This window comes from Polypterus senegalus, chromosome 4 (assembly GCF_016835505.1).
Source record: "Polypterus senegalus isolate Bchr_013 chromosome 4, ASM1683550v1, whole genome shotgun sequence".
NCBI classification, from domain to species: Eukaryota; Metazoa; Chordata; class Cladistia; order Polypteriformes; family Polypteridae; genus Polypterus; species Polypterus senegalus.
The window spans coordinates 99985941-100005692 of NC_053157.1; the positions used below are offsets into that span (position 1 = coordinate 99985941).

The following is a 19752-nucleotide window of genomic DNA, read 5'->3' on the forward strand; positions in this document are numbered from 1 at the left end:
TATATATATATATATATATATATATGTTTTGTCACAGATGATGCATTTGGGAGACAGTTTACTGGCTTCACTAGATGCAGGAACAGGGGTTGGCACTGCCTTATAACTCTTTCTTCATTTCTAATGATATAAAAATTTTTTTCTTGACTACAATCACAAAGTACATGGAGTTAGTAATATAGAACAAAATATATAATTTTAGGGTAAAATAAATATTCCTTTAAATTTTATTTCCATGATGAAAAGGAAAGATAGGTGATGAAGACTATTCAGCCGAAACGTTGTGTCTTTAGCCTTCTATCCTTTGCAGATGCATGTTGACCCATCACAAAACTAACGTATTTAACAGTTCAATATGTTTTTTTTTTGAAAAGCAATAATCCTGTTTGTTTTGATTGTAGTTGGTTAATCAGACTTAGTTTATATTGCAGCTGGTATGAACTGATCAATAGGAGTGGTTGAACATTTATTAATAAAGTCTTCTTTAAGGCTTGTTTCTATCACAATACACTTTGGAAACTTCTGCACCATCAGTTCAGCATCAATACTGAACTGCAACAAGGAGCAATTTATTAACAAACTAAAAATAAACTAAAAAATGTTTACAGTGGTATGGGTGGTATGGGTATCAAAATCAAATCAAATTAAATTTTATTTCTCACAGTTATTTACAATGCTTAGTTGCTAAACTCCAAGAATGTACAAAACAACACTTATAATAGTGTTTATTCAAAGACAAACAAGTGTCTTGCTCTCAGCTGAAGAAAGAAAAGTCAGGCTATCTAGCTTGCTGGCAAAATAAATCACAGAAAATAAGGAGTAGCTTTTATGTATTTATGGAAGTAGAATCTAGAGCTGAGACTAACTGCAATGTTCAATAAAGAAGATAATAAAGTGAAATACACAGTGAGTGCTACACAAATATTTCTTATACATGGAGTCAGTAACGAGAGACAAAGAGACAAATACCACACCGAATGACTTTATTAAAAAAAAATCCAGGTGGCGAATACTACATTTCAAATAGGTTTAGTTCCAACATTTTTACTTACATACTTCCTCTTTACTTTTAAACTGGTCAATTAGACATGATAATAACAAGTTAGAGTTAAAGTTTCAGGTAGCAGCTATAATCTGAAAAAACTGAAAAAGGGCATAATCATATGAACTCCTATATGAATTACAGTATTATGTGTTAAATACTTTTAAATGTAATCAAATTTTCTTTACATTTTAGTTTTTTGCAGGTGTTGAAGTTCCTTTCAACGTTTTTTTCAAATGATGATAGTTTGGAAGAATCTTCATTAAAAAATCCAGCTGAAGAGTCTGAGGCTAAAAAAAAGAAAAATCACAAAAAATACTGTTAGACAAAAACTACTAAACATTTTAATATACTATAATCTCTCTATTACATAAAAAAAAAATCCTGCAACGAGACAAGACTTTTTTGAAGAGATTTTTTGAAGTCCCACAAGATGAGACTTTTGCCATTAAATTTTTTCAAATCGCGTCCTCCTCTTAACCATTTTCAACCACGGATATGGTCCTCTCACCTCTCATTCTTGTGAATGCTTTTGACAGACACACTTTCTGATTTCTCAGCTCTTATAAATTTTAATGTTTTCCCCACTTTAAGTTCCCAATTAAAGAAGACATATTATGTCCAAATCTTATTGAAGAATTTCATCACAAAGGGTTATCAACAGAAAAAATGAGTACATGGGCAATCCTAGCACCGAGAAACAATGAAGTCAAACGAATTAACGGCAGAAATGCAGATCAGTTACACAGCAAATTTGTTAAATGCGTATCAATAGACTATGCTGAAACAGTTGGTGGTGATCGTGTGGAAGATGAAAACATCAACTTACAATATCCTGAAGAAGATCTACAACCACTAACCCCATCCGGTCTTCCACTGTACGAATAAATGTAGAAAGAAGGAGGTAGCCAAAAAAGGTAATGTTGTACATATTTCGCGGATAACATTAGAATTCGAAAAAGTTGTTTTATTTAATAGAGAGAAAGAAATGCAATTCAATCACGGGCAGTTATACATTGCATTGTCACAATGAAAGTCCAAACACAGAATCAAAATTCAACGTGATATTGGTGAAAATCTAATTAAAAAATTATTTTAATGAAGTTTAAAAAATATCTGGATGTTAATCTCAAAGCAAAACAACAAAATCGTATTATGCACCGAATAACTCTAACGTAACATAATTTACTTTCAAATTATTACGTTTTACTATTTTTAAATATGGTTAATTACTCGCTGTAACGGCGGCATGGTGACACAGTGGTAGCGCTGCTGCCTCGCAGTAAGGAGACCTGGGTTCTCTTCCTGGGTCTTCCTTGCGTGGAGTTTGCATCTTCTCCCCGTGTCTGCATGGGTTTCCTCCGGGTGCTCCAGTGTCCTCCCACAGTACAAAGGACATGCAGGTTAGGTGCACTGGCAATCCTAAATTGTCCCTAGTGCGTGCTTGGTGTGTGGGTGTGTGTCTGCGGTGGGCTGGTGCCCTGTCCGGGATTTGTTCCTGCCTTGCACCCTGTGTTGGCTAGGATTGGCTCCAGCAGACCCCCGTGAGCCTGTGTTAGAATTGGATAATGGATGGATGGATGGATACTCGCTGTAATACATCAGCATCCCCATACGTGAGTGGATGAAACGCAAAGAGGCTACTGCGTATCGAACATGGGGCGAAGCCCCCTAATTTCTTTAATGAAAATCTAAAAAAAACGTAAAGTTTTTCATTAGTAATTTACAGTTAAAATTATAATTCACTTAAAAAAAGCTTCAAATAGTTAACTACCAAATAATTTTGAAGTTTAAAGTTATATGATGTTAAATATCTTTAAATTAAGCCTATTCAAATATCCTAAAAACTATTGCAGTTACAACATGTGGTAGGTGTAATGATTCACATGTGCCAACTGGGACTAAGCTTACAGAATCACAGGAAAGGTTTATAAAAAAAATTCCCACATTTGTCTTTCTCCTATGCCAACTTGGAACAATAAACGACCCCAGACTACCTGCATTTACCTCTCCACTGTTTCCCTCTCCCACTGCATTCTCACTTAAAAAAAATCAACTAGGCTGTTTATGTTATAACCAAATGTGGCAGTAAACTTGTTGCTTTATCCAAGCCAGCACTTTCTTAGTGCACCTTCATTTCCTCATAATTAAATTGTGTTTTCCTCATTTTCTTTATAATTATATAAATGTTACCTTCATGTTCAAACTTTACATAATGGCAAAGTAAAACTCCAACCTCAAACAAAGAGTTAAGAACCATTTATGTAGTTGACAGTATGAATCATTGCTAAGCAGCCTAAAGATTTTTAAAAAGCATTATGAGCTTTACAGATATTCTAGAGTTTTATAAGGCAGAAACAAAGGTATCTGATTATGGTGGAGCACCTAATATTTTACACAAAATTAAAAAAAAAAACAACTTTTTTACAAGGTGGGTCACAAAAGGCCTGTTATAAAATGTCAAGAAGCAAAGATTTATTGCACAATTTTCAGCTGGATACAGAGCTGTCTTTGATAGACAAAACAATGTATTATGACTTAAGGTATGGTTTCTGAGTTACTTTAGGCCAAAACGGAAAACTTAAGGATTTTATGGTCTTTTAATACATGTAAATTGGTATAACATTATCAAAATAAATCTGATTCAGAGATTTTGAATAAAATAAGATAGCAATATAACTAATAAATTATTTAAAATTATAGATTTAAAAAAAAATTGATCACCAGACACACAAAAAAATCCAAAAGATGTTTAAAAAGGTTTTTACAGTCAAGAGAGAGTAAGCATACCAGTGGCCAGGTACTAATTTAAAATGAGGTGCTCTTTAAAAGTGCATGCCACTGAGAAGCTTTATTCCTTTTAATACTTGTCTCTGTTAGGGCACATTTTCATTTTGAAGGTGGCAATATTTTTTTGTTCCCTGAGACCATGAGGTTTTGTTGCATCTACATAATGACTCCCCTTGCAAACCTTCTATGCCCTCTCTCATACCAAACATCTCCCTTCTCATCTCTCTCTGTCGGTCTTAGCAAAAGCTTTGTATCTTCTGACATTGGACAACTGATAAATTTGTATATATAGTATGGTTACTTTCAGTTAAGTTAGTTTTAGCTAACTATAGGAAACATGTTTAATACAAAGTTCCAAGCCCCTATTTTACATCTTCTACGATGCACAAACACACACTGAGCTTAAACATTTACAAAGATAAAACAAACACACTCTTTTCAGTATTTGCTTTAATATTTGCATACCTCCCAGTGTTCTTCCATTTTACTGAAACCTTCCCATAATTCATTGCCTCTTGAAAGACACTGTCATTCCTATATGAGTCATTGTAAACCTATCTGTCCAAAAGAGTATTGTCAAATTCTTGTTTTAAATACAATCTTATATTTCTCAGTTTATTCACTTAAAAGCTGATTATCTTAAAAATAAATATTATGAGTCTTATTTAACAATCTGTAAAAAACATTTTTTTCACACCATTACCGTGCACCAATATTCTATGATGCTCAGTATAGTTTTTGAGTTGACTTAAGAGCATTAGAGGTATTAAGCAGTGCAGTATCGATAGAATGAACTTTAAAGAATGCAAATTGACAGGGATCTAGCATACTGTTGTTATAGAGATGTTTGTGGATTATGTGCTCGTTTAGGTTTTGGGCTGCAATCACACGGAGAGTGTGGCTGGGGAAACCACACTGCATTGCATTGACGATTGCACCTTATTCACCAATTGTTTCCTCTTGATTCACCAATTGGGAGCTTTACCGTTAAAGCTCAATTCACCAAGGGAGTTCCTTCAGAGTAAACATTCAGATGATCACTCTCAATTCATCAAGGTGCGTCACGAACACACTTACATTGGAAAAAACTGGATCGCAACATCAAAAATGATGAGAAACACTGTTTTACATTAATGGAAAAGAACGTCAGAAGGGAGGCAATATGGTAATTCTTGATGGCAGATGGATTGAGAGGGGGTTTCTTTAGAACAGGGAATCTTATGAGACCTCCTGAAATCAGTAGGGAGAATACTCAAGGTCAGTGAGGCATTAATAAGCGAAGAGACATAAGGGATCAGGGAAGAAGACATGGACTGAGGAAAAAAATGAAGAAATAAAGTCCAGTGCACAGGTGGGTCTGTGGTTTAACAGCAGCTGAGAAATGTCAGAATCATTAGCAGGAGAGAAAGGAGAAAGATAATGATACAAAGGTAAGTAGGGGATGTAGTCATGAACTGTGTTTGGATGTTAGTTGCTTTGGAAATAAGGAAGGAAACAAATCATTAGGAGAGAAGGATGATGGTTTTGGAGCAGCATGACCTGCAAGACTTGAAGGTAGAGAAGTGTCAGCAAGCATTTCTTTCAGAGGATGTAACTAAGTTTTAAAGGAACGATTTTTTTTTTTGCAGATAGCAGCGATGCAGAGAAGAAACACAGGAGAGCCTTATACTTATTCAAAAGCGATGTTCTTTCTTCTTAAGCTAAGCACTTCAACACAGCACAATTCCCAATGAGTAGTACAGAGTGGAAGATAGCCCAGAATGTGGCAGAGACATATGAGCAGGACAGTAGGCATCAACAGGAGAGGGAAGAAAAGGGAGTGCTTATTGCAGAGTCCACCGAGAGATGGGCAAAGTAATCACAGCCAAAATTACGAAAACTGTTTCACCGTCCAAATGCTTATGGACCTAACTATATGCTTTGAACACTGAGTGAATATGAAATAGCAAGCTACTTGGTCTTCATCTTCTTGTGTAAGCATTTGTTATTTTCTTATTTCTCATCATAAAGGCAATGGAAAGAAAAAACAAACACATCCTTAATGGGGAAATATTTAAATTCTATGAATCTATTGTACAACACAATAACTTTCCATGTCTCGAAAGCAGCACCAAAAAAAAAAATATTCTGCTAAGGGGCATCTAAAATTGTGAATTTGGACCTTATATATAATTTACACAATTTACATAATTATTCATTAGCAGCATAGATAAGCAAAATTCACTAAAGTGTTTTTCACAGCGAATACGTTGTTCGTCAGTGACTTTCACCTGAATATTTTCCAGGAAATCTGCCAAGCAGCTGGCTTAAATAAGCTTTTTTTCCTCAGCACTCCATGATGCTTTACAAAGTCAGCATGTCTTCACACAGCTGTAGCAGCCAATGTTGGGTATGACAGCCCCTCAAATGGTATGTAACACCGATCCTAGTAATAAACTAAAAATAAGTGGAAAACTTTTGAATATATTTAAAAAAAATGTGCATGCAGGAGAACAGAAATATGTTGGTGTATTCTTTTAAATAAAATGTCTTTTTGTAAGGACTTATATGTGAACTGTGTGTGGCACTGTGCCTACCCCTTTATTAGTATTACGTAAGAGTGCTGTGCAGTTTCAAGTATCAAGGTATTTAAAAAAAATCCTTTCATTTTGAGAGAGGAGAGTAAATGCAAGTCTCAGTGAACTTAAGCATGCCATTTGACGTTGTCTGCAAAAATTTTACTGTTATTATATTTAATTCTTTAAATGCTATCTCAGGGAGGCATGGTGGTATAGGGATTACCACTGCTACCTCACAAATCATGTTACATTTTTGACCACAATATCTGGTTTAGAATCATTAGCAGATGATTATCAGGAGGCTAGAATAATTCCCCCAGCAGGTAGGCAATAACAGAGTAACACTACCATGGAACATTGGCACAGTGCACTTAAAGTGGGCTATTTGGAAGCTGCTTTAAAAACTTTCACTTTTAAAGGCTGCTAAGGGGCAATAAAATTTGGTGTCTCTGTAGCATTACAGGATTGGATTTAAAAGCAGGTGTCTAACAGTGTTGAAGAGGGCTTGAATTTTGGAGAAGAGTGGAGAGATAGTGACAGAGACTTTTTTAGGGAAAAACAAACTCAAGAGTCTAGTAGTAACAGTGCAGGATCTGAAGCTACAGAGCATAAAAAATGAGAAGCCAAGATCATATTGCTCTGTTAAGTAACTACAGGAGAAAAAGTCAAGGAATAGTTATTTAGAAATCTAAATGTAGTGTGCTTTTGAGGTTTAATTTCGAAATAAGCTCAGTAAACTGTCACAAATGTCAATGGCATTAAAACACACAATGCAGTGCAATATATGCCAGATTATACTGAATTTACATGCAATACAAACTAGTTATTATCCAAATTTTGTTTTAAATTTAGAAACTGCCATTATTAAATATTTTTGAATAATTACACTGCACAATTGATGTTTAAAATCTTTTGGTTAGGCTGAAGACCATCATTACAGAACACATAATAAACAGATGAAAATTTAAATGGGGAGCTACAATTGACTGCATATGTGGGAGGTCTTAAACGTGAAAGTATTTATGAGAAGGCCCTAGGAGTGAGTCATAGTGGACTTATTATTTTTTACATTCAGACAGTGCATAGAAGCTCTCAAGGTGGCTAACAGAAAGTGTAGATAACATAATGTTTAGAGTACAATTCAAAGGAGGTTATGCTTAAGGATTAAAACATAGTGGTGGGGCATGACCTGGAGTACCACATACAGTTTTGGTCTCCAGGTTACTCTTCCAGGGCACTGTGAAAGCACTTGAGGGACATTTTTATTGATACAATTTAGACAGAAAACTACATGATACTACCAAGTATAAAAACTGAGCCAAAGTTTCTAAAGCAGGCTGTTACTTACATGTGTATGTATAACTGCACACTTTTTAGATAGATAGATAGATCTTTTACCCCAAAGTGTTCACAATAATTGAGAAAGATACAGCAAAAATGAACTATACTAGGTGATAAAAGACATAGTGATCCAAAAAAATGCTACAACATAGGCACAGATTTACTTTTCTTGATGACTTCATATGGAGTTGTCAAAAGTATCAAAATATCGATTAAGTATTGATTTTCTTTCCATCCAGCCATTTTCTGCTGCTTATCTGGGTCTGGATTGTAGGAGCAACAGTTTAAGCAAAGATGCCCAGATATCCCTTTTCAGTGCCAACTCCTCTTGGGGGACATCGAAGCACCCCCAGGGGAGCTGAAAGATATAATCCATTCAGCGTGTTCTGAGTCTGCCCTGAGGTCTCCTTCCAGTTGGATATGGCCAAAACACCTCCACAGGCAGCAGGTCATCCCCAACCTGGAGAGATCAACCCACCCTTTTCCGGCAGAGAACCATGACCACAGACTTGGAGGTGCTGATCATCATTCGGGGCACTTTACATTAGGCTGCAAACCACCCCAGTGCATGTCTAAGTTCACCACACAATGAAGCAAACTGGACAACACCATGCCATCTGCATAAAGCAAACATGTATTCCTGAGGCCACTGAACTGTATCCCCTACACTCCTTTGCTGCACCTAGAAATTCTATGCAGAAACATTATGAACAGTATCAGTGATAAAGGGCAGTCCTCTCAAAGTCCCACATTCACTGGGAACTAGACTGACTTACTTCCAGACATGTGAACTAAGCTTTTGCTAAGGTTGTACTGAGGATGAATAGCCCATAATTGCTGGCTTGGTCACCCATACTCCCAAAGCAACCCCCCACTGGACACCCCGGGGGACACAGTCATATGCCTTTTCTGATTCAACAAAACACATACAGACTGGTTAAGCATACTCCCATGAAACATCCAGAATCCATGCCAGGGAGGGTAAAAAGCTGGTCCAGTGTTCCATGCCCGGGATAATTTATATGCCTTGCTCCTCCTGAATTTGAGGCTCATCCAACAGTCAAATCCTACTTTCCAGAACACTGGCATAAACTTTCCCAGGGAGGCTGAGGAGAATGATCTTTGATAGTTGGGAAAAACCATCTGGTTCTCCTTTTTAAAAATGGGGACCATTACCCTGGTCTAGGAAGGAACCCTGGAACCCCGTACAGGATAAAGCAGTCTACAAAAAGAGAGAGTAGCTGCAATTACTTCTTTCTACTTCAAGCACTTCACTTAGCATGTAATCAAAAGACAGGAACTCATTTGAGTGTTTAAGTCCCCCAATAGAAAAATAGAGTCCCCATAGGAGCACCTTTCAGCACTCTCCATAAAGTCTCCAAGAAGGCACAATACACTGCCCCAATTGTTAGCACATAAGTACAGACAATGGCCAGAGCTATTCCCTGACTCACAGTCACAGGAAGGCAACCCTCTAGTCCACTGGGGTAAAGTCCAACGTACACACAGGGACTATAAGTTAGCTCACAACTGCATGGTGCCTCTCACTGTAGGCAACTCTACAGTGGGAAAGAATCCAGACCCTCTCCAGTAGTTTGGCTACAGAGTCCGTGCTGTGTGTAGCAGTGAGCATGACTATATTTAGACAGTAGCTCTCTACCTATTGTACTAACTCAAGTTCCCACCAGAGAGATCACATTCCATGACTTTACAGTCAGTTTTAGTAGCCGGTGATTGGTCTGCAAAGGCTCTTTCACTCAACTGCCTGTGGTGTTATGGGTCCACAGCTCGCTTAGCAAAGGACGTTTTTTAAATAATCACCGCACTCGCTGCGGCTTAGTGAGGAGGCGTGGTGGCCATAGCAAGCTACGGGGCGATCTGCGGTGTGGGCGTTTCTCACCTAGTGTACAGGTGAGGGCCCGTGGCTAATGTGCTGCAGCTGCTATGGCCCCTCGCAATATAAAAGAAGCACAAGTTGGTTGGCAGAGATGAGAGAGAACAAAATGGAAAGAAAAAGAAAGGACAGAGGTTGCAGGAAGCAGGAAGTGTGCGCACAAGTCGGCGCAGGAGAGCGAGCGAGTGGGCGAGTGAGCGAGAGTTAGGCTCACAGGCAGCTGGGCTTTAGTTAGTGGTCGCTCCCGCTGAGCATGTTTTGAAGATCAGAAATGACAGGAAGAGGGATGGCTGGCCGTGTAAGGCCGAGAAGGCTGCAGGAGTCAGGAGGCTTGGGCGGTAAACTCTCTGGCGTGAGCGTCCTGGTTGTCAGGGAAGCCCAGTCTCGGTCTGGAGGGTGCGGAACCGAAGCCAGGGATCGGGACACCACCAGATCAGTAGTGGAGAGAAGGTCAGCTGCAGGTAGAGTGGCTCCCCTGTTGCGAAGCCTGGACAGGGAGAAGCAGGGGAGTCACCAGTTAAAAGGAGACACCGGACTTGTTATTGATTTTAAAGACTGCTTCCTGGTCAACGTTTTAACCTCTGGTTTTAAGGATTGTCTTTGTTTTATATTTATAGATTTTAACCTCCACGTTTTTCTTATGGATTATTTATTGAAGAATTTTGAACTGCACGGCACTATTTAATTGAACACTTTATTTTTGATTTGTTGACTGTTTTTAATAAAAGCACTTTGCACATTTGTACCATCCCCTTGCTATGCTGTTGCCTCTACTGTCTAGCTCATCTTGGTGACATTATCGATGGTGTTGGGTTGAAGGGCTCCTGAACAGCGATGGGAGTGTGGAGCCAAACCCACATCGTCACATTGCCGCCCAAGCTATTGAAGCACTGAACCTTTATGGATCCTCCTGCAGGTGGTGGGCACACTGAAAGTAGGAAATATCGATTTTAACATTTAAAAATTACTCATTTTTCATGGTATTGATTTTACAGCCTACATTACAATTGCACTTCCAGTTTGCTGCAACTTGAATTGAAGCCACGTTTCCATCCACTTACAAGTGTAAAGAAAATGGCAATTTCAGCAGCATTGGAGACTTCACCAGCATGCTTAACTGACAAAGAAGGCAGTTGGACTGGTACATTGAAATGCTTTGGCTTTTTGGCAAATAGGGATGGAACAATATGCAAACCCATATGCAAGATATGCAAGCGAGTCAATAAAAGAAAATTTGAGAGGTATCTGATTTCTAATTTACAGCAACTTTAAACAGCATCATCAGTAAACGGTTGCATTTGAAGCAGGTCCCCAATGTTTATTTTATTTCCACCGGTTAAAAAAAAAATTTGAGGCCAGTTAAATGTTTACAAATCAAGATGGGGTCTCTAAATATTTTTCCTACAAGTCACTTATTTTGTCCTGTTCATTCAGTATGCTGCTGCAGTGCATTAGTTTCTTTTATTTTATTATGTTCAATTTTAAAAATATATTTCTTCACTTTTACTATACAATGTATGGTGCTGTAACTTTTCAATGCTCAACTGCATAAACAGTGGGGCTAATCATAATAGTGTTTATGCTTCAGCTGTGCTCCAGAGTATGTACTTAGTACATTAGAGTTCATTTCATTATAATAACTATGCATGGTGGCTCTAAAATCCGTACTAACCTCTACTCTCTTTTCTGTTTCTTTTTCTGGTTTCTTTGTGGTGGCGGCCTGCATTACCACCACCTACTCAAAGCATCATGATGCTCCAACATTAATAGACTAAAAGCCAGAAGTCTACATGACCTTCATCATCAAGTCCTTCCGTGAGAGCCCTAAATACAAAGAGGACTGTTTCATTTATGTGAGCTAGAATGTCCAGAGGGGACTGGGCGGTCTCATGGTCTGGAATCCCTGCAGATTTTATTTTTTTCTCCAGCCGTTTTTTTTTTTTTCTGTCCTCCCTGGCCATCGGACCTTACTCTTATTCTATGTTAATTAATGTTGACTTATTTTCTTTTCTTACTGTGTCTTTTATTTTTCTATACTTCATTATGTAAAGCACTTTGAGCTACATTTTTTGTATGAAAATGTGCTATATAAATAAATGTTGTTGTTATTTGCAGCCCACCAAAAGCACATAGTGTTTGTTTACACAAAAATGCAATGTGCACTGTTTGCACTTATGCAAAAACTTTAAGTGGGTTAGGGGTCAGTTTCTATGTTGCTTTTCTGAACAACTGTTTGCAAAAGACTATATTAAATATTCTTTTTACTTGAATGTTTATTTAATGTGTTTTAATACTCGTATATATGTATTAGAAAAGACTGCAGTATTTATTTAAATAATATTAAATGACAATTGTAACATTGTACTACCTCAGTAACAATATTTGTTTTCATCCATCCAACCATTATCCAACCCGCTATATCCTAACTACAGGGTCACAGGGGTCTGCTGGAGCCAATCTCAGGCAACACAGGGCGCAAGGCATGAAACAAAACCCGGGCAGGGTGCCAGCCAACTGCAGGGCATATTTGTTTTCATCAATGTAAAAAACTGATGACCCAATTTAAACCCTTATTAGCCTTTGGAGTTTTTTTTTTTTGTTTTTTCTGTCCACCCTGGCCATCGGACCTTACTCTTATTCTATGTTAATTAATGTTGACTTATGTTTATTTTTTATTTGTGTCTTCTATTTTTCTATTCATTTTGTAAAGCACTTTGAGCTAAATTTTTTTTTGTATGAATATGTGCTATATAAATAAATGTTGATTGATTGATTGATTGATTATTGTTTACAGAACTTTATTCTTACGAAAGACTACACTACTATAAGTGTCTGAAATTAACTAATAAAATTTCCATTTGTTTTCAACAATGTTACAATTTTATTAGATACAAAATTCCGATTTATTTGAATACATTTTTATTGAGTTATATAAAGTACTGTATTGGGTAACGAAAACAGTACAGAATTTTAATACTTTTCTTGTTATCATACTGGAGTTTTGAAATTTTGATATTGTGGCAAACTTAATATTCAATGATGGAAAATAAACTGACATGTGACACAACCTGCCAGTCGACACTTTCATTTGTTACTGTATTGTGTTTAAAAAAAACAATAGAATTCAACTGACCCCGCTTTAAAGTAATTTAGTCATTTTATTCAGGAATGCAACTGGAGTCTTTCTTTTCCTATCCTCCACTGTCAACTGGTTATGTAATTTTTATAACTAACCTTTCTAATGTAATGATTTGATTCATATGTGATCCAATTGAAATTGCTCTGTTTTATCATATGTTCATTGTATGTAAATTTTGTAAGGTTTAGAAATTTACAATTATTTCATTGTAGTCGAAAATTTGTGAAGGTGCCCTGAGCAGTCATGTAAAGAACATTATGCAAAAATGAACCCAGCTGAACTAAACTGAATATTAGGTACATGTAGTTATTTAGTTATTTGTTTCATTTAGATATAATAGAAAAACACTGAAATGAAGCTTACTAAATAAAAAACAAAACCCACGGGCTTACCAAAAAAGTATTATAATGCCCATCACAAAAAAGCCCATACACACTTAGTGGGCAAGCATGCAAGTAAGTAGAAAAGGTGGTACGAGTGTAAACAAACGTTTTCCTTTCAAAAACAGGTCACTACTCTTCTTCTGGCGTAAAGGGGAGTGATACTAGCGAACTTGAAGTCTATTTTTGTAAAAGGAAAGCCAAAGAAAACGTTAATAAATGGATGGATGTCCTTTGAATAACACATTTTGATATTGGAATACAAAATTATTAAACATTTCCATCCCAAATACAACCCCAATTCCAATAAAGTTGGGACACAGTGTAAAATGTAAATAAAAACAATGCAATGAACAGCAAACCTTATAAATCCATATTTAATTTACAACAGAACATAGAAAACATATCAAATGTTGGAAGTGAGACATTTTACTATTTTAGGAAAACTTTTAGCTTGTTTTGAATTTGATGGCAGCAACATGTCTCATAAAGTTGGGATGGGGACAACAAAAATGCTGGAAAAGTAAGTGGTACTAAAAAGAAACAGCTGGAACAATATCTTGCAACTGATTAGGTTAATTGTAACAGGTCAGTGACATGATTGGGTATAAACAGAGCATCTTAGAGAGGCAGAGTCTCTCACAAGTAAAGATGGAAAGAGGTTCACCAATCTGTAAAAAACTGTGTTGACAAATTGTGGAACAATTTCAAAATAATGTTGCTCAATGTAAAATTGTGAAGACTTTGAATATCTCATCATCTACAATAAATAATATCATCAAAAGATTCAGAGAACCTAGAGAAATCTCTGTGTGCACAAGACTGGGCCAAAAATCAACACCGGATGCCTGTGATCATTGGGCCCTCAGGTGGCACTACATTAAAAACAGGCATGATTCTGTCATGGAAATCACTGCATGGGCGCAGGAACACTTCCAGAAACAGTTTGCTGTGCCATCCATAAATGCAGGTTAAAGCTCTGGCATGCAAAGGAGAAACCATTTGTGAACATGATCCAGAAATTGTTCCATCTTCTCTGGGCCAAAGTCCATTTAAAATGGACTGAGGCAAAGTGGTAAACGGTTATGTGGTCAGACAAATTGAAACTTGAAATTCTTTTTGGAAAACATGGATGTCATCTGTTCTAAATAGGATAGGGACCATGCAGCTTGTTATTATCACCACTCAGTTCAAAGCCTGCATCTCTCATAGTATGGGAGTGCATTAGTGCCTATGGAATAGGCATCTGGAAAGGCACCATCAATCCTGAAAGGTATATACAGGTTTTACAGCACCATATGCTCCCATCCAGGCAACATCTTTTTCAGGAAAAGCCTTGCATATTTCAGCAAGTCAATGCTAAACTGCATAATGTAGCTAATACAACAGCATGGCATTATAGTGAAAGAGTCCAGATGTTGAACTGGTCTGCCTGCAGTCCAGACCTTTCACCAATTGAAATATTTGGCGCATTATCAAATGGAAAATATGACAAAAATGACCCTGGACTGATGAGCAGCTAGAATACTATACCAGACAAAAATGGGACAACATTCCTTTCCCTAAAGTCCATCAACTGATGTCCTCAGTTCCCAGACGTGTACAGACTGTTGTTAAAAACAGAGGGGATGCTACACAGTGGTAAACATGGCTCTGTCCCAACTTTTTTAAAACATGTTGCTGCCATCAAATTCAAAATGACCTTATTCTTTTCTTAAAATGGCACATTTTCTCAGTTTAAACATTTGATATGTTCTATTGTGAATAAAATTTGAGCTTATGAGATTTGCAATTCATTGCATTCTATTTTTGTTTACATTTTACACAGTATCCCAACTTTTTTGGAATTGGGGTTATATTTAAATTTCACATGAGCAGGGCTATAGCCTCCTGCCATATCTTTTCAACCAAAACCTCTATTATCTACAGGCTTAAGGATATTAGACAAGTTTGTTTATTTTTCAAATTGAAGTTATTTTTCCAAATTCATGACTCAAACTCAATCACCCACATGAAACTGTATTCAAAAGTTAAGCATATTTATAATTTTTTTATAATAACTAACCTACTCTTCTGCTTTTTTATAATGGTGTTCATGGATACTGGGGTTTCATTATAAAGAAAAGCTTTAAAACTTAAAAATGTCAATTTTTTTTAGCCAAAACTGTTATGAGTTTTGATCTGGGTCTTGAGATTACACACATATTGCAAAGCAGGCTATCCCAAATGAAAAACACTTTTGTGAGTTTCAGCCATTTTAAAATACGACCCGCTGTCGTCACACTTTGCTTAGTTTGTATTCTTCTGTGGCAATGAGGTACCCCGCAGGGCCAGGGGGATAGATTCACCTGGAAAGTCATTGCCACATGCTGTTATTTACTTTGAATGTTCATGCTCAGATGCAAATTTCTGTTTCACTTCTGCAGACAAGCAGACAATAACAACTGAAAAAAGTATTTTGATTGCTAACATTCTTTCACTAGGTGTAAATTTTTTACTTTATAAAGTTACTGCCTGCTGTCTCTATATTTTTAAAGTATGCGTGTGCTTCACTGAAAGAGAATATTGAGCAAGTACATAACCAGGACTTAAAATGGGATGATACGTATCAGTGCATTGAAATTGCACTTTTCTATTTCAGAGGTGGAGTACCTGCTGTTAACACTAGAATTACCAAAGCCTATGAAAAGACTCATAAATCCGTCTCATCTTAAATCCCTTCGCACCTCTCTGTCAGCATCTTTTGTCCTGTAAATGTTCCAGTCAAGACAAGCAGCTTACTATTCCATCCCCCCACCGCCGCAGAACGTGCACAAATTTCTCCCAGCTCATACCTTGATTATCTTGGAGTGAAGTGCTGGAGTTTTAGAGTGGAAGTAATAGATCATTATTTGGAACACATGCATTTCATGTGTGTTCTGTTTCTACAATAATCTGTGTAAACACATTGTTAACAGAAACGTTTTTCATAATTTAGTAATAAGTGAAAAAATGTAGGCATAAACTATATGATATGTGAGGCCTGAAGTCCAAAGATCAAATAAACACTTTCACAAAAGGATCAAGGATGAAACAACAGCTTTCGTGGCGAAGCGTTAAGAATTGCTGACTTGTAATCAAGAGTCCCTGGTTTGATCCTGACTGCCTCCTATATTTACCGTTTTTAGTAGTTAGCTGCTCTTATTGTTAATATAATACAGTAAACACATACATTTGACTTGTGTCTGTAACAGCCGGTGTACATTTATAGGACATGTAAAATGTAGCTTTTTTTTCACTTTTAATCTCTCAGTCACGATCACGATACATACTACCGCCACCCCAGGGATCCGGCGCTGTTAGTTTTTATTTGAAACTTGGAATAACTGTAGATGTGAGTGGTGTTTTCAGACAATGGAACTTGACATTCTCTGATCTGGATGGATAAAAGCTGGCACACAAACGCTGGTGAATCTGCTTTCTTCGTATCTCACCGTCACTTGAGTTTTTTTTATTCAGTTTTATTGACTATTCCTGCTCATGCTGACTTAGTATGCACCTTATGGTCCATGATGTCAAAGCCACACTGACCAAAAAAAAAAAAAAAACAAAACAAAACACAGAGACATAGGTATATATGATATTTGGAATTATTCATTTTATGACCTGAATAGTACATTTTGGAAAACATTGTGGCACTGACGCAACATTATTCATATTATTATATTCATTCGCATAACATCTTGCAGTTGTAATCAGTGACTGCATGTTTTTTTGTTTTCCCCCCAATCTTGCTAGTCTCCACATGTTTCTGTATGGTGGTGTTTCTTTTGTACTCCAGGACATGCAGAAGAAAGAATAGTACAGAGAGGTCAGTTCAGCACTTTATGCAATCATCAGATTCAAATGTTAACAGTTCACACACACCAAAGGAGCGTCCTTTCTACATTTAAGACATGTGTACCTGTTGCAATGTACACACTTCTCTCTATTCTGTGGTTTCTATTTCATCTTGCCTGAAGAAGGGGCCTGAGCTGCCTCGAAAGCTTGCATATAGTAATCTTTTCAGTTAGCCAATAAAATGTGTCATTTTGCTTCACTTTTTCCTACTATTACACACCTGAAAGAAAGAGACAATATATGTGACATTCTGAAGAAATAATTTTATGACGAATAGTACCAATCAGAAAACATCATCGCACTAATGCAATATTATTTGAAAACAAACAGCGTCAGATCAGCTGTAAATGTATGGCATTTCTAAAAGTTAGCTTTTTTCAATTTTAATCTCTCAGTCATGTTCACGCTCTACCTCGCCACCCCCTGCCTTCTGATCTGACTCTAACTAACGGTGCCAGCACAAATTCACACCCGATCTGATGCTGTTCGTTTTCAAATAATATTGCATTAGTGTGATGATGTTTTGTGATTGGTACTATTCAGATCATAAAATGATTTCTTCAAAATGTCACATATATTTCTCTCTTTCTTTTTTCCTGGTGCTGTGTTGACATTGTGCACCAGAAGGCGTGAGCTTATTCAGTGCAAGCAGGAACACGCAGGTGGCCGTTGTTTGTGCTATTAAACACTTGACTTGGCGGTGATCATCGCACATGTACTGCACAAGGCATGTACGGGGACACTGAGAAAAGTAGAGTGTTCTTTGCTCACCTTGCAGAGGAACTCTGTCGTCGCTTCTTACAAGAAAAGGCGATGGATAAAGCAAAAGAGGATGCAACATAGACAAGCTTCTGTTACAAGACCACTACTTCCCCAGCCCCTTCAGTGTAATAGTAACCACAGCACAGAGAGAAGTATGTATATTGCAACAGGTACACATGTCATAAATGTAGAAAGGACGGTCCTTTGGTATGTGGGAACTGTTAACATTTGAATCTGATGATTGCATATGGCCCGGAACTGACCTCTCTGTACTATTCTTTCCTCTGCATGTCCAAAAAGTACAAAATAAACACCCCATGCACACTTTTGGCAAGATACTGGCAAGATTAAAAAAAAACAAGGTCACTGATTACAAGCACAAGAACGTGTGCGAATGAATGTGAATAAAATGAATAAAGTTGCATCAGTGCCACAATGTTTCCGAAATATACTATACAGGTCATAAAATGAGTTATTCCAAATATCATATATACCTATGTCTCTGTTTTTTGTCAGTGCGGTTTTGACATCAAGGACCATAAGGGGCATACTAATTCAGCGTGAGCAGGAATACTCAATAAAACTGAATAAAAAAATTAAAGTGATGGTGAGATACAAAGAAGGTAGCTTTTATCCCTCCAGATCAGAGAATTTCCAGTTCCATTGTCTCAAAACACCACTCACTTCTACAGTTATTCCCAGTTTCAGATACAAAGTAACTGTGTCAGATCTGGGGCAGGGGGTGGTTGTTGTATCGTGATCATGACTGAGAGATTAAAAGTGAAAAAAAAACCCACCTTTTACAAGTGCTATAAATTTACAGTGGCTGTTACAGACACAAATCAAATGTATGTTTTTATTGTATAATATTAACAAAACGGTAAATTTGCGGAGGAGCTGGTTTCAAACTCACGACCTCTGGATTATAAGTCGGCAGTTCTAACCACAGCACCACGAAAGCTGCCATACTGTACTTGCACCTTTTATGAAAGTGTTTATTTGATATTGGCCATCAGCTTTCACACATACACTTCATGTTTAGCCTACATTTTGTTATTTATTACAAAAAATTGAAAAAGTTTCTGTTTTAACAATGTGTTTACATAGATTGTTGGAGACACAAAACACACATCAAATTATTTCCCCTTACAATTCTGAGTAGCTCACTCCCAGATAATCAATCAATGTAGGAACTGGGAGAACATTTTGCCCGTTCTGAGGCGGAGGTGGTGGGTGGGGGGTTTGAGGGTTGGTGTGGGGTGGTATAGCAGGCTGCTTGGGCTTATCGAGACATTTAGAAGACAAGAGACGCTGACGGACAGGTGCGAAGGGATTTAAGGTGGCCCGGATTTACAAGTTTTTTCATTGGCTCTGATAATTCTAGTGTTAATTGTTGCATACCAGAACATCATGCTTTAGCTGCTAGATGCAACTAGTCCTACACCATCAACCCCCACACTCCCATCTAAAGCCCTGTTCTTTGAACAAAACTCAAAACTCCAAGGGGGAAACTTGATTAAGAAATTGCATAAAATTTAAAATGCATCATGAGAAGGACCAAGCAGTATACAAAAGTAGAGAGCAGCTACAATTTACTTCTTTGCACTTTAAGCACTGAACTTGATATGTTATCAAATGACAGGAACCAAACAGATGTCATAAGCATCCACTCTGCTTATCTAGGGCATGACTGGGGTATACCTGGAGCCTATCCCAATCATCAGATTGGATACAAGGCAGGAACACACAGACACAAAATATGAGGCACTTTAGCAAAGCCAATCCATCTACTCTGCATGAGTTTGAACTAGGAATTGTGGAAGGAAACCAAAGCACAGGAGGTGAACATGCAAACTCCATACAGGGAACATCCATGAGGTGAACCTCATTCTCCTTCATTGTGAGACAGTTGCATTGCCACTGTGCTTTCTAATAATAATTAGTATCATTGCTGTCCTCAGTATCTT

The 19752-nt window shown here is 37.3% G+C and overlaps 1 protein-coding gene across 1 annotated transcript in view; it reads right to left on the bottom strand.

Annotated features, from left to right (window-relative positions):
* Positions 1-1013: 1013 nt before the first annotated feature.
* The window catches only part of dctn6 (dynactin subunit 6), a 167677-nt gene continuing 148938 nt past the window's right edge, over positions 1014-19752 (bottom strand). Inside the window, exon 7 of the mRNA XM_039751097.1 lies at positions 1014-1332. Within this exon, the coding sequence (XP_039607031.1) occupies positions 1234-1332 (99 nt within the window). The 3' untranslated portion in view covers positions 1014-1233. The remainder of the gene's footprint in view (positions 1333-19752) is intronic.